Consider the following 16281-nt stretch of genomic DNA (forward strand, 5'->3'; position numbering starts at 1 on the left):
AAATAAAGCGTTTTCCCCACGTGGCCTACACAAAGTTTTGCCAGGAACAGCAGCGCAAACTTGATTTTTTTTTTTTTTTAAATCAAAAGAGGTTAGAACAGACAGGTCCACTCTTAAGGTTATCAATAGAAATCAAACAAAATAAAACATGCCGATCTGAGGAAGAAGGGCAACCTTCGAAAGCTAATCAAGAAATGTATTAAGTTATGTCCAATAAAAAAGGTATCATCTTATTTTCTTTTCCATGTTTTATTTTGTTTGATTTCTATAGATTCTACATGGAATGTTGCTATTCCACTAGCAACATTCCACGTAGAAGTCGGCCCTTGCGGATCACCAATGTGGCCGCGCAGGCTTCTGCTTCTGTGAGTCTGACGTCCTGCACGTACGTGCAGGACGTCAGACTCACAGAAACAGAAGCCTGCGCAGCCTTCTACATGGAATGTTGCTAGTGGAATAGCAACATTCCATGTAGAATCTCCAATAGTAGCAACATTCCATGTAGAATCTCCAATGGTATCTATTTTACTGTCATAGTAATGCTTGAATGTTTTCACTTATATACACTGTCAGCTAGCACATTTGCTTATTTCCGATCTGACGAAGAAGGGCAACCTTCGAAAGCTAATCAAGAAATGTATTAAGTTATGTCCAATAAAAAAGGTATCATCTTATTTTCTTTTCCATGTTTTATTTTGTTTGATTTCTATTGATAACAGAAAGGTCCAAACTCCTTCTTCTGTGCTGCCACCCTGGCTGAGTAATGCTGGAAACAAACGATTGGTCAGCTGCCTTAACCGCACACAAGAGAGCAAAATATTTCTGGTTTTTGAGTAAAATTCAGCAGGTAGAGGATTACTACCCTCGGGTTAGCAGCCTCGCTCCTTTTATGTGAAAATATTTTTTATTAGGGATTTAAACTGATAGGTAAACGCAGTACAACTAATAAGAGATTGCAATTAGAAAGCGCTAACAGACACAATTTTTGGAATGATCTCTAGAAACAATCACGGAACGCACGACTCTTCTTGCTTCCTTTGCATTTGAATCCGATAGAAATCTTGTTTTCAGCCTATACTTCAGATTTATTTCAACTCAATTTCTGGGATCAAAGATACAAATGTTTCCCGATCTCAGTAAATCTACTCAAAGGAGGAGAAGAGAATTTCTGGGACTTCGGTCCCGGGTTCTCTCCCTGGGTGGTACTTACAAGTTGAAATTTGCCTGTAGATGTATAATCTCTTTCAATAATGCATACTATGTATTTTTTGATCCAGAAAAATTGAGGTAATTTATAATTGCTGAAGGAAGTGGAGGTGAATCGGCTGTGGTTGCCCCGGTAGGGAGCTGAAACCGCTGGCAGGGAATGGGATCTACCCTCACAAAATGTTTGTTTAAAGAGTAAACTCTTAAATTTGCTTTATAAATTTTCCTTGTATCTTGATCAATATAATGTGGACATGTAACAATGCTATTTCTTATTGGTTTCTTTTTTTTGACTTAACGGATAACGATTTGTCCTATATATTTTCCTAAATTTCCTACATTTATTATATGTAAATGTATACTTTGAAAATTGATTTAAAAAAAAGAAAGCGCTAACAGTAAAATGCTAAAAGACAACAACAATCATGCATCCAAACTGAGCAATCCCGCCATGCACAATAAACTCACCCATCCCTCCCCCTCTCCCCGGTCCCCCGTGACTAAAATTCCCATGAGTTAAGAGATGGCGTCTGGATCATCCAGTCTTAGAAGGTATAAGTTGATAGCTCTTTCTTAAAGTCACAAATTTAAAGTATTCCAAAATGCAGAGGTCAGACGCATAGGAGAGTGTGAATATATGGAGTCCACAATTAAAGAAATCTCTTAGCTCTACATCCCCAAGAGTCCACTGAGACTCTCCCCTTTTAGGGCCCAGTCATGCTCTTTCATGGCAAAAAGAAGGGGGTGGTGATGGGGGTGGGAGGACTTAGAAATCTCCAAATTACAACACTGCGCCAGGCAAACTTCTTCAAATCCTTAAGGAGCTCAAACCTTTTAGAAAGGTACATCCTATGCTCAATGAATCCCAGCTGCCAATTGGGCATGCAGTTGTCACAGTAAACAGACCAGAAGCTGCATATGTGTTGGTGACCATCTGCTGGAGACAGAGTGGTTAAGTTCTGGGGATTTATATGTGTGTATGATGGGGGGGGGAGGGGGTCATGCAACAATAGAATCAATGCTGCCTCCTTGGTCCCTGTGCACTATTCTGTGTGGCAAAGCACAAACAGGAATTCTGGGCAAATTCTGCAATGCACAGTAGCTTTGAATCCCTCCAGGAGTAATGTACAACTGCCTGCAATTATTCTTACCCCTACATTAATATCTTTATCCAATTTAGCCCAGCCATCACAGTGACAGTCCTTAGGCAGAAACTACAATCCATGGTTCCCCCCTGAATTCAGCTAACATGGACTCCAAGTCAAGCCACTAGGTGCCACTGTTGAGTGCGGACTGAGAAGGGAGAAAATATGAAGGTGCATTTCAAGGACAATTTTCAGCCTGCTCTCCTAGACACAAAGTTTACCTGCACACCATCTACCTAGTTTTCATAGGGAAACTACATTACGTTACAGCTATAAAACTTTCCAATAGAACTACAAGATGTATGCAGTGTGGGTTACACCTGCTAATTACCCTGTGAAAATTCCCACGGGTACAAAAGCTTTTTACACAGATACATTTGAAAATTCAACCTATGTTTGTTGGGCAGCTCCTTGTGACTATGGGCAAGTCACTTAACCCTCCATTACCCCAAAGTACAAACTAAGTACCTGTATATAATATGTAAACCACTTTGATTATAACCACAGAACAGCAGTATATCAAATCCCATCCCCTTTCTCTTTATTTTAAACATAGCCTGGGAAGGCCTCCTGTTAATCTGGTTAGAAGTACATATGCTATGAAACCTCTGTATAGTGAATGATACATACCTGTAGCAGGTGTTCTCCGAGGACAGCAGGCTGATTGTTCTCACGACTGGGTGACGTCCGCGGCAGCCCCCACCAACCGGAAGAAGCTTCGCGGGCGGTCCGCACGCAGGGCACGCCCACCGCGCATGCGCGGCTGTCCTCCCGCCCGTGCGTGACCGTTCCCGCCAGTTGAATGACAAGCAAGAAACAACATGAAAACGCAACTCCAAAGGGGAGGAGGGAGGGTAGGTGAGAACAATCAGCCTGCTGTCCTCAGAGAACACCTGCTACAGGTATGTATCATTCACTTTCTCCGAGGACAAGCAGGCTGCTTGTTCTCACGACTGGGGTATCCCTAGCTCTCAGGCTCACTCAAAACAAGAACCCAGGTCAATTGAACCTCGCAACGGCGAGGGTACAACAGAAAATTGACTCCGAAGTGGATTTCAACAGCGCCTATCACAGCAGCACGGCCACGGAGGCCGAAGATGAATTTTAAACACCGCGGGGCGGCTGGCGGGGGTTTTGGGTCCCCCGCCGGCTGAAGAAGAAGTTTTTACGGCAGCGGCAGGTGGAAGCAGACCTCGGCTGGCGGGGGTTGGGGTCCCCCGCCAGCAAAAGTAAGAACGGCAGCGGGGGAGGGTTGGCGGCGGGAGGGGGGTGGAGAGAGTCATTGGTGGCGGTGGGGGCTCGGCGGTGGGGGCTCGGCGGCGGCGGGGGGGGGGGGGGCTAAAATGTGCCCCCTCCCTCTGGCTCTGGCCCCCCCTACCGCCGGAGTCCAGATACGCCCCTGCCTCGGAGAAATACTTTTATCTAAAGAAGCCAGTCTTCAGAGAAGCCAAATTACTCGGGTAGCTATCTATGGCTTGCACAATCAACTTCTTACTTTCCAAAAAATGTGTAGACTTTCTGGACACTGCTAAATTCTGCCATCATTCTGAAATGTGTAAGGTTGTGAGGCTCATTTTCAAAGCACTTAGACATACAAAGTTCTATAGGTTACTATGGAATTTAAGTCTAGGTGCTTTGAAAATATGCCTCTATGTGTACTTTTAGCCACATACGGAGTAATTCTATAAACGAGGTGCTAACATTTACATGCACGGTAACTAGCATATGCGTGCGTGTGAACTTACATGTGTATATGTCAGCACGCCGCCTGAGCACTATTCTGAAAATTCCTGCCTAACTGATGTGTTTGGAATCTTGGGCATTTGCATTTAAATTGAGGCTAAATATGGAAAAGACTAAGGGGCCCTTTTACAAAGGCACGCCAAAAATTGACCTGCGGTAGTGTGGGCGCGTGTATTGGATGCTCACTTGACCATTTCTCCACCATGTCTGGAAAAAAGAGGTTTTTCTTGGGGCCGGGAAATGAACGTGTTGCAAAATTAAAACCAGTGCGCATCTATTTACGGCCTAAGCCCTTAATGCCACCTACTGACTTAGTGGTAAAGGCTCATGCATTACCCGTGTGGTAACCGTCCAGTGCGCGCCAACTGTCAATTACCGTCGGGAATGCCCCCTGCGGTATGAAGTAGAAAATTATTTTCTACTGTGGGTTTTCAGTGTGCACCAAACCAGGGGCATAGCCAGACTTCAGCGGGAGGGGGGGTCCAGAACCCGAGGTGAGGGGGCATATTTTAGCCCCCCCTGGTGCCGCCAACCCCTCCGCCATTGCCAACCCCCCCCCCGCCGCCGCCACCACCAACTTTGACCTCCCCCTGCCGATGACCCTCTCGACCCCCCTCCCGCTGCCAACCCGCTGTCGCTGTCGCCTACCTTTGCTGGCAGGGGACCCCAACCCCCGCCAGCCGAGGTCCTCTTCTTCCGGCGCAAGGCTTCGTTCTGTTTCTGAGTCTGACGTCCTGCAAGTACAATCTCGAGTATGGACCCGTACTGAAAGCTTTCCAGAGCACTATTTTATTCAAACGTAAGAAACATTGCAGCTCCACAATGAGATCCACAACTGTTTGACGAACTCCTGATGCAGGCCCTGTAGGCCGAAACACAGCTGTGCCGAGTCTTGCTCACCGATCAATAAACTTTGGATTTTTATCTGTAGCGTCTTCTGTTTACTTTTAGTCATCTTCGCTGTTTTGTTTTTTGGCTTACAAGAAAATACACAAGGGCATTCCGTCGAACCTACATAAAAATTAAAACTTAATATAAAAATAAATCGGGAGATTCAAGATGGCCGCTGTATGAGTCAGACGTACCTGCTGCTCCTCTGAACCTCCGCTTCTACTATTAGCGATGCCGAAGAGAAGGGGCCGGCCCTCCTCCACGGCTCCTCAGCGGCAAAGCCTTCCCTCTAACCAGCCAACTTTGCAGACTCTTTTTCGGAGGAACGCGGTTCCAGAGACGCCGGAGAGTGGCCCGCTGGTCCACTCTGGGATGAATGGAGACCCCATAGCGCTCCCTGGGCTAGAGCTTTCGCTCAGCCCCGATGCGAGAACTCCTCCCCCTCAACCATCTGGTAGTAGTACCCCTCGGATGGCGTCCTCGATCCCAGAATCCAGAAGCGATACGAGGGTAGAGTGTTTGGCGGTGCAACTAACCGGTGAAACCCAGACCGAGGGAGATCTAAATAACCAGACTGAAAGAGTAATTTTACCTACTTTTGAAACATCGAAAGAGACTCCAGCTGTGAGGGAGGAACATGGACTTGCCGCTACCAATATAGAGGTAACAACGACTTCTTTTCCTATATTACTTGAGAAGCCAAGTGAAGTAACACTGGACAGTTTATGGTCACTGATTGTAGAACTGGGAAAAGTAATGTCACCACAGATTAAAAAATTGACTCAAGACTTATCAATCTTAGACCAAAAGACAAAAGATATTGAACTTAAAGTGGATACAATAGTAAATAAAAATAAGGAATATGAAAATGAAGCTAAAAAGACACAATTATTTCAGGAATCTATGACTAGAGACTTGATATTTCTTAGAAGAAAAACTGAATCCCTGGAAAATGCTGTAAGAAATAATAATCTGCGTTTTTTGAATTTTCCTCAACAATTTACGACATCTCCAAGGGATATGTTAAGAAAATACATAAGAGATATACTGGGAGTAGCCAAGGAGGCAATTCCCCCGTTTTCACAAATATACTATTTGCCAACAAAAAATAGAGAAAGTCAAAACCAAGAACTTGATGTTTCAGAGATCTTAGAGTCGTCAGAAAGTGAGACGGTGACACCATCAACTTTACTTGCAACTGTGGCATTAACGCCAGATAAAAACTGGTTAATGAGACTATTCTTTCAGAATAGGGAAAAAAGTTTCCTTGGACTGAAAAGAAGAGTTTTTCCAGACATTACTAAAGATACCCAGAAGCGTAGGCAACAATTTCTTACGATGAAATCTAGAGTTCTTCATATAGGCGCGACATTTTTTCTAAGATATCCTTGCAAGTGCGTTGTTAAATACCAAGCTAATAAGTATGTTTTCTTTGATCCACCACAACTCACTGCTTTTTTAACTCCTAAGGAGCTCATTAGGAGGGGTGAGAATAGTTCAGTGTAAATATAAATGAAACCGTTTAAGGGAATTAGCAAATCCTTGTTTAGTTACCTGAAATAAATATCCATATATGTAACATCATGAATCTCCAATTGTGGACTTGAGATTTGTTTGGGGAAAATATTTTCTTATTAAATATGTAAGATTTTGATTCTATATATTGTATAATGAAACCGAACAAACTTTTCTGTACAAGTATATACTTGAATGTTATTTAAAATTGATAAATAAATTAATAATAATAAAAAATATATTAAAAAATTAATGTCTCTACAAATACAGACTGCTAGTATTGTATATAGGAAAGTAGGCGCTTACTTTCCTTTTTATTATTCAAATTTCTGGTCTATTATCATAACCATTTCTTGCTCATGTAGAATCATTTGTTATATCAATTTTTTACTCTCAAAGGGTTCAGTTGAATTGTCCATGTAACTCTCTAATAAAATTATATCTGAAACAAAATTATTTACTGCCACCGTTAGGTTCCGAAGCGCCTTCCAGATGGTATTCAATGTAACCTCCACTGGAGCCAAAAACTCCAAGTTGATTTCTCATAGGTGTTTAGGAGTGGTTCCGCCGATTCGGTTCTGCTGTAAACGTCCTCCGTTTCAGCATATACCTCTAACTCACTCCTCCAGTCCTTTGGACATGGTGGTTGAATAATTCGGGAGCGATGGAGTTGTTTTTCCAGGTCCAAGAGCGTCGACACTCCTTTGCCGGTGCTAATCAAAGGACTCACCAACCCTTTCATCTGTGGGCAGTTCGTCATGCAGCAGTCTCGCACTTGCTGCTCAGGGGATAAAACGCTGGCCATCGGCGGCTGACCGCCGGTTGTCCCCTTCCTCTCAGTTAAGGTAACTGCAATTGCAGAGAGGAAATTTACGTAACGAAGACGAAACTTCAGAGGGCAGCTGGGCCGTTGGGCATACGAACTTCAGGTCATCATCTTACCACTCTCTCAGTTTGGGACACTCTTTGTCTGGTTTCTCCTCAGAGGCTTGTCTGATATGGGTAACCCTTCAGCATAGCCCTCTGAGTCACTGAAACACAGAAGCCCCTCCACCACCACCAAGGTGGTGTCCCTTCGGAGGGGGCGCTTACTTTCCTTTATAGTATAGGCTCCTACCACATAAACAAGGACATTTTAACTTTGAGGGCTACTTCCTTCATGCTTTTTGATCCCAAACAACTTAGGCCCCTTTTTACAAAGTTGCGTGGCAATGCCAACACAGTCCATTCAAAGCACCTTTCTGACCTCATTTGCAACTTTCTTTAAATTAGTCCTTCATTTTCTTACTCCTGTTACTCTATCTTATCTACCTATATGTTCCATCTTTGCTTATACTCTAAGCTATCTACTAAAATGTTTTATTGTGTATTGTGTTGTCATTGTAATGAACTATACTATGCCACACTTGTACTGTTATTTTAATATTTTTACTGCTGTAATTGTTTATTGCTTATGTTTGACTTATTTTTGCTATACACCACCTTGGTGAATTCCTTCATAAAGGAATTAATTAATATAAAACACATAAAGAGGCCATTTTTACAGCTACCGTAAAAATGGCCGTAGTGTCTGGTAAAAATCCGTGTAAGGGTGTGTTGAGGCCACTTTTTACTGCAACTTAGTTTCTTATTTTCTTTTGTGATGCTTTATTAAATTGCAATAGAAATAAGAAAAAAAAAACCAAACTCCCTCTGGACACTTAAGTGTAGGCAGCCAGTTACAGAATTGCACCCAAAATCCGGTATTCAGACACAAAGCGCATATGAATTTGGTGCAGCTTACTTGTCTCTTACCCATTTGGTTCCTCTGTTTCTTTGTTCTTTGGCCCTGTCACCCAGCTTCACGGATGAGGGGTGGGTCTGACAGTTGGTCGCATGTATGCATCTTATTTTAGCTCATAAGACAGAGTGAGTGGGAGATTTTTTTTTTCAGCAATCTATTGGTCTTTATTATTACCATTTAAATGATTTGCCAGATCTGAAAGGTCAAAGCTACAATTCACTGTAACTTCCCTGTGCTAAGAAAACAAAAAATCAAGTAAAGAAAATCGATATTGCGAGATAGGCTTCGTAGTGAGATATCCCTTAAGAACAGCTTTATAAGGTAGGGTATGAAAGCCAAAAAAAAAAAATGGACAATTAAAGACACAAGTGTTGTTATTCTTGGAAGTGTATATGGATACACATTAGTACATGCACACACAGAGGTTCACACGCAGGGGATATGTCTGTCGCACAGGCAGCACTCACAGAACCTGGCTGAGGTGGAAACAGTGGAGACAGGTGGTGGAGGAGGATGAGAGAACAAGATGCGGTCAGAGGTCAGAGCAGAAAGGTGAAGTTGTGGAGCTTCCTGCAGCACAGGAAGAGGCCTGTTCAGCACAAACTGGTACATTGAAAAGAAAACATCACAAAAAGGAAAAAGAGAAAGAATACCCATCATTCAGAAAGAGATATAAGATAGAACTAAACATTCTCAGTCTGGGTAGGTGATACATCTCTAGCACCTTAACACACATCCCCCTGCCAATAATAGCAACGCCTAAAAAACAACCCATCAGCAGGTGACATAAGTAGGGTTACCATATGTCCGGTTTTACCCGGAAATGTCCTCTTTTTGAGGATATGGCCAGGCAACTGGGCGGGTTTTGCTAGCTTGCCCATTTGTCTGGATTTCTGGACAAACGGGCAGGCTGGCAGGCGGGCCTAGTGAACAATCATCATGAGGCCGTTTCAACTCTCAGCGGCCATTTTGAATCAGTGCCGGGACCGGAGTCAGCAAGGAGCAGTATGCAGGCACTCCAGGCAGGAAAGAGGGGGCTCTTTCCTGCCCCGAAGGGGTCACTAGACCACCAGGGCACTACAGTAAGGTAAAGGAGGATAGGACACCCTTAGGGGGTGTGTGACAGGGGGAAGGGCGGGGGTGTGAAAGGGGTGGGGCGGTATGTGACAAGGGATGGGGTGGGGTGTGAAAGGGGGAGGGGTGGGAGCAGGGCATGGGTGGGGGTGTGGTGGGGTAGGGCATGTGTCCTCTTTTTTGGGGGAGCAAATATGGTAACCCTAGACATAAGGAAGCAACCGTGACTGGATAAGGCACTTGTGTGGGGGCAAGGGTAGCGGATTGACTTCCACCCAAGCAGCTCCTGCAGTGGGAAAGGGTTCACTTATAGCCACTCCTGTATCTGCCTGGGTCTCCCCTACTCTGGGAGCCCTCTCTGATATTTTGCTTAAAGGGCTCTTCATCAGAACTTCTACCATTGGGCAGGGAGATAACTCCTGGGGCTCAGTGGCACAGACACACTGCTATAGTTTTAAGAGTTAACCAATTCCAACAGAGCCAGGGAGGGAAAAAGCAGACATAGTAGACCAAGAAGGGAAGGCTGGTACAGTTGCCTGAGACTGCGAGTATGCAAAGAGGCTGGTTCCCCTACAGATCAAAGCTGACGCAATTACAGAGCCATTCCAAATGCTACCCAGTAGTGATTTAGAATATACATTGAACCAGGGTTCTGATGACTATAATATAACATTTTGTTACTAGACATCCTGAGGTGAGTATATGACAGAGGTGAGACAGAGAAGCTTTTCTGTCATTGATCTCCTGGATGTTAGGAGCTGAAAAAAGTGGAATATAGGAAAATTGGGGAGGGGGGGGGGGGGGAAGCAGAGGCATAGTCAAACGATATTTTGTTTGGGCTAGAGCCCAAAGTGGGTGGGCACACAATCCCCCCCCCCGCTCCATGCTTTCTGCCCCCAACCCTACTCTTGTACCAGCAACCCCCACCAAATAATTACCTGATGAGCTGGCAGGGATCTCCAAGCCCCGCAAGCTGGAAGAGGTCCTCCAGCTGCCAGAACAGCTTTCTCTTGCTTGCTGCAGCTGGCAGAATTGCCCTCATGCTGCTGGGTCGGTCTCTCCCCTCTTGCACATACTCAATTTTCATGTATATGGGGGGAGGGGCAGCGTAGCAGAAATGTGTGGACAGTGCCGCTGGCTGCAGCAAGCAAGAGAATGAGCTGTTCTGGCTCCCAGAGGACCTCTTCCAGCTGGCAGAGTTTGGGGATCCCCACCAGCCATAACAACGGTGCCAGAATTTTGGGTGGGTCTGAGCCCAAAGTGGGTGGACTCAGGCCCATGGGGGGGGGGGGGGGGGGGGGTGGTGGTGGCGACACAGAAGGGTGTATGTGAATGGAAGAAAGTTACTTTTTAATGGATGTGTGAATTGGAAAATTTCAGGGTTTCTTCTGTCACACTTGCTAAGCAGCAATTTGCCATTAATTGACTAATAAACACTTTATATATACTTTATAATATATGTCACATGGTTTGTACCTCCTGCATTCTGTAACTTAAAAACTCCATGGACGTCTTTGCACAAGTATCTCCTTTGCTTCGACACCATATATTCTTCTAGCTTTTATCAACTTGTACCCGGCCTCTCACAACATTTAAATGCCTGTGCCCGGGGACCTTTGTCAGCATCCTGGGAATCTCGCCATCAATCAAGCATAGTTGTGTAGGAATGCGGCATGCTGGAATGAAGGCAGCAGTGGATGTCTTCTAGGGGGAGGGCGGGGTGAGCAGGAGGCTGGGTCTTCAGAGCCATGGAAAGGTCTGTCTGTGCCACAGACTGGTGTGAGTGAAAAATTGAGGGCTATTAAGTGAGAAACCGAGCCAGCTTATGAGCACCCAGGACATCTGCAGGAATGGATATTTCATCTGTGTTTTACTGAGAGAAACCTTAGGGGTCCTTTTACTAAGATGCACTGAAAAATGGCCCGGGGTAGTGTAAGCATGTGTTTTGTACACGCGCAGATCCATTTTTCAGCGCACCTGTAAAAATGCCTTTTTAAAATTTTGACCAAAAATAGATATTTGTCACAATGAAAATTGATACGCGTCCATTTTGGGTCTGAGACCTTACCACCACCCACTGACTTAGCGGTAAGGTCTCACGTGTTAATGGTCAATGCAGGTCAAATGCCATTTACCGCACAGTAGCGCCGTGCACCAGAAAATAAAAATTATTTTCTGGTGCGTGTAGTGGATGTGCACCAAAAATGAAATTATTGCCTAGGCCAAGTGGGAGCTGGGCGGTAACTCATAATTGGAACATGTAGGCGCTTATGCAGCTTACTAAAAGGGCCCCTTAATTTAACTGCTCAAAGTGGTATCTGTAAACTAAAAGCAGCTACTGGCAACTATGTGGCTAAAATCAAAGGCCTCATGGGAAGAATGGCCAAATTCTTTGCCAGCTAAAAGATGTACAATTTTTGTATATTCAGAAGCAATGCATTTGTAGGGGCAGAACCTGTGTGTGTGTACATAAATGTTTCCGAACCATTCCCGCAGGCTCAATGCCTGTCCTTTACGTTCTCATTGAGGCGAGCTGAAGTTACATACATTTTACCCACTTAACCATTTGATCTTCAAATATAATCCTTGCAGACATAGATGTCAGCTCAGTGGGTGCTGTGGGTGCTTCAGCACTCCCATTAATAAACAAACATCTTTATTCTGTCCAAGGAGGGATAATTTGCATTGAGCTTAGCGCCCCCAATAGTTTTGAGAAGTTGGCATCTTTATATGTAGAAAGTGCCAGCCCTGTATGGGTGTGGGAGGGATAGGAGGGGACTGCTGGCTTTGTACAAGTGTGAGAGGGACAGAAAGGAACTGTCAGATGTACCGAAGTGTGTGAGAGACAGGAGGAGACAGTCAACTCTATACAGATGTGAGAGGGATAGGACAGGACTGTGGACCCTATGTAGATGTGAGAGGGCCAGGAGGGCACTGCTGGTCTTGTGTACACATGAGAGCGACAGGGGAGGACTGGTGGCCTGCACAGGTGTGAGAGGGACAGCAGGGGATTGGTGGATGTGCAAGTATGAGAGGGACAGGAGGGGGCTGATGGTCCCGTGCAGATGAGACAAAGCAGACCTACCATTCATTTGGGAAGGTGACAGGGAGTAATCTTGCTCAGTGTACCGCCGGTCTCCCTTCAGGCTGCTTCTCTGTCCAGAACTCTCCAGCATAGTCACAATCTCATTTCTGTCGATGTTCCTCAAGGCTGTATATAAACTCTCCACTATTGGAGGAGGAGAGAAAAAAGACCCATGCTAAGAGTTAGTGTGAAACGTTGCAACACCTATAAATATCCTGTTCTTATGACTCCAATAGTAAAAACATTCTGCCAACCCTGCATCTGTGCCCATACTGTCTTCAGTCTCAGAAGGAAGAGAGGATAATATTGTAGCTGGGAGCAGCCCCCTCACACATGTCCCAATGACCACTGTACAGTAAAACTGCTGTTACCCACTCTCAGGAACCGAGCCAGAGGAACAGGACCTGTATCTCCTTCTCTGCGGAGATGTGAAGAAATGGAGCTAGATAATCACCTGCTATGGCCACATTAGTGCTGCCTGTGTGTACTTCTATATTAGAGAGCAGTAATACTGACTGGGTTTGTGTGTGTGTGTGTGTCCTACTGTCTATGTCAGTAATATTTTTCAAATGGGGTCACTTTGGCAAAACTGAACTTCAATGTGAGAGTCAGGACTATCATCAGACATCTTTCAATGTGGCCAGCCCAGTTGCTCAGGTACACTCAGAATAAATGGTGTATTGCAAACAAAATCTGCTCCCCCACATTTTGTCTCTTTCCTTCAGCCCATGTTCCCCCTCTACAGACACTCTTCCCCTACTCAACCCATCTCCCATCTACTTTACACCCTAACCTCTTCCAGCTCATATCCCATCTACTTTAAGTCTCCCTCTTCTTGTTCAAATCTTCCATCTGCTCTACACTGTTAATCTGATTGTGAGCCCAGGCCGAACAGGCACTACGCACACCCCAGCCATCAAGCCCCGCACACACAGTACAAACAACTAGCACCACCAGAAAATGGGAGATAGAGCATTCAGGCGGGCCTCACGGCCTATCGGGAACCCACTCGTAGAGAGTCCAAGCGTGCGGGTCTCACGGCCGAACAGGAACCGAGTCAGGGAAGGAAGAACGAACACCGAGGGATTCCCAAAGGGACTGGAGCACAAGCAACGCACACAGCGCTAGCTAGAGACACAAGGGAAAGAGCAACAGATAGAAGCTTCTATAGGAATACACAAGGCTGTGCCACAGGGCAGTCAAGGATAAAGGAAGCCACTCAAGGGAACACTCTAGGTTGTACCATACAGCACACAAAGGTAAGGGGGAGCCACCTATAAGAATACACAAGGCTGTGCCACACAGCGCACTAGGGAAAAGGGAATCCACACACAAGAATGCACAAGGCTGGCCCCACAACATACAAGGGAACTACTTATAGGGATACACAAGCCTGTGCCACATAGCACTCAAGGGTAAAGGGAAGAATAAACAAACGGAGAAAGTTGCCTTAACATACACAGATCAGATAAGGAGCACTGCTCACCAGAATCAGGAGACAGACTCAGCAAACAAAAGGGGGAAAACAGGCTAAGGAAAAGGCTGCTCCTGAAATACCGAACTGCAGGAAGCAGGGCTTACATGGCAGACAAAGGTGAAGCAAGCAAAGGGAAACAAACAAACAAACAAACAAGAGCAAATACAAGGACAGGGAGGCTGCCAACAGAGGCAGAACCACAGGGAGTAGAGCCTAAGCTTAGCACAAAAAGGGAACACAGAAAGAAAGAAAACTTAAACAAACAAGAACGATACAAGGCACAAGCTTACCACAGACAGCACAACACCAGACAAGCAGGGAACAAACACAGGTGCAGTATAGTGAGGCAATCAAGCTCATGCTGGGAATACCCAGCACACACACACACACACAGAATCAACAAGCTATGAGGAGAGTAAGCAAAAACTCCAACTACAGAAAGTGCCCTAGCACAAACAGAGAGAGAGAGAGTAAGCAGGCTTCAGATGACAGCAATCAAACGCTAAAGCAAAGGCTGTAGGGAGAGGTAAGGTTAAGTAGATCGTGGCTTCTGACGTCTGCAGCTACAGACATCAGCTCAATCCCTGACAGGCCAATGAGAAGTGAGCTCCAGCCATTCCCCTGCCTGTTAGCAGAGCGGGTTCCAGCTATTCCCTTATCTGTTTAGCAGAATCATAACATCCACTCCCTCCTCCAGCTCATCTCCTATCTACTCTATACCCCCTCTTCCAGCTCATCTACCCTATACCCCTAGCCCATCTCCTCTATACCCCCCCTCATCCAGCCCAACTCCCATCTCCTCTATAGCCCCCTCTTTCATGATAAAGGAGATGAGACAACTTCCCTATGAGGAAAGGCTAAAGCAGCTAAGGCTCTTCAGCTTGGAGAAAAGACGGCTGAGGGGAGATATGATAGAGGTTTATAAAATAATGAGTGGAGTGGAAAGGGTAGACATGAAATGTCTGTTTACTCTTTCCAAAAATACTAGGACTAGGGAGCATTCAATGAAGCTACAAAGTAGTAAATTTAAAATGAATCGGAAAAAATAATTCTTCACTCAATGTGTAATTAAACTCTGGAATTCATTGCCAGAGAATGTGGTAAAGGCGGTTAGCTTAGCGGGGTTTTAAAAAGGTTTGGATGGCTTCCTAAAGGAAAAGTCCATAGACTATTCTTAAAATGGACTTGGGGAAAATCCACTTTATATTTCTGGGATAAGCAGCATAAAATGTTTTGTACTTTTTTGGGACCTGGATGGGCCACTGTTGGAAACAGGATACTGGGCTTGATGGACCTTTGGTCTGTCCCAGTATGGCAATACATATGTACTTATCCCATATCCCATCTACTGTACATCCCCCTCTTTCATCCCATATCCCATCTACTCTATATCTCCCTCTTCTAGCTCATCTCCCATCTACTCTACACCTCCCTTTCCAGTTCATCTTCTGTCTTCTCCAAGTCCTCATCGTCCAGCCCATCGCCCCCTTCCAGCCCATTTCCCATCTACTCTACACCCCCTCTTCCAGCCCATCTACTCCAGATCCCCCTCTTCCAGTCCATCTACTCTACATCCCTTTCTTCCAGACCAAGTTGCCCCACAAACCCATTCCAATAAGTCTCAATTACCATCATCCTGTCCCCAACATTATCCCCTCCATCCCAACTTTCCCTACAGTTTGTTAATCCTCCCATACCTTTTCCACAGGTTTGCTGCCAGCATTGCCACAGCTCTTATGTTCTTTCAGGACCAGGTGGCACTCAGTGAGTTTGAGCTACACAGTGCCTGAACTGACATGGTATTCTTACAGTCTCTTGTGAATAGTACATGAGATCAGGCACTGCACAGTTCAAACTTGCTGAAAGTTGTGTGGTACTGGAAGAAAAGAGAACAGAAGTTCCAGGGGTGATGTGAGAAACAAGCCTCTGTGGAAGGTACGGAAAGAGTGTAAACTGGTGAAAAGAGTCTCAGAGCTGCACTTAGGGTCAATGGGAGCACATGCTGACGAAATTCAACAACCTCCTGTCAATTTTGCAAGAGCGCTGGAGAGTCTCAACACCATGCGGGCCTATCTGGAGGCCATGGATGTCAGTGCTATGACAGCTTTTACCGTCTGGCAGACGTAGTCTATGGAACTCACAGACACAAGAGTGTACAGAGGACTATGACTGATTACTTCAAGTAAGCCTAACGTCAGTTAACAGAGACTGTACACTGTACATATAATAAACAGTACTGTACATATGTTTATCAGATGTCAAGCTTCTTTGGGTCACAATGGTTAAGTGCACGCTCCGGTTAACTGCATGTATTTCTTTGGTCCCAGACTCTTGCACTTAAGCGGATTGCACTGTCTATATA

General features: G+C 45.1%; 1 protein-coding gene across 6 annotated transcripts in view; it reads right to left on the minus strand.

Annotated features, from left to right (window-relative positions):
• ANK1 (ankyrin 1) overlaps window positions 1–16281 on the minus strand; it is a 319396-nt gene that overhangs the window by 50155 nt on the left and 252960 nt on the right. For all 6 annotated transcript variants that reach the window (XM_030202059.1, XM_030202060.1, XM_030202058.1 and 3 more), the window contains one exon: window positions 12443–12586. In XM_030202059.1, the coding sequence (XP_030057919.1) occupies window positions 12443–12586 (144 nt within the window). The remainder of the gene's footprint in view (window positions 1–12442; window positions 12587–16281) is intronic.

Source organism: Microcaecilia unicolor, chromosome 4 (assembly GCF_901765095.1).
Source record: "Microcaecilia unicolor chromosome 4, aMicUni1.1, whole genome shotgun sequence".
NCBI classification, from domain to species: domain Eukaryota; kingdom Metazoa; phylum Chordata; class Amphibia; order Gymnophiona; family Siphonopidae; genus Microcaecilia; species Microcaecilia unicolor.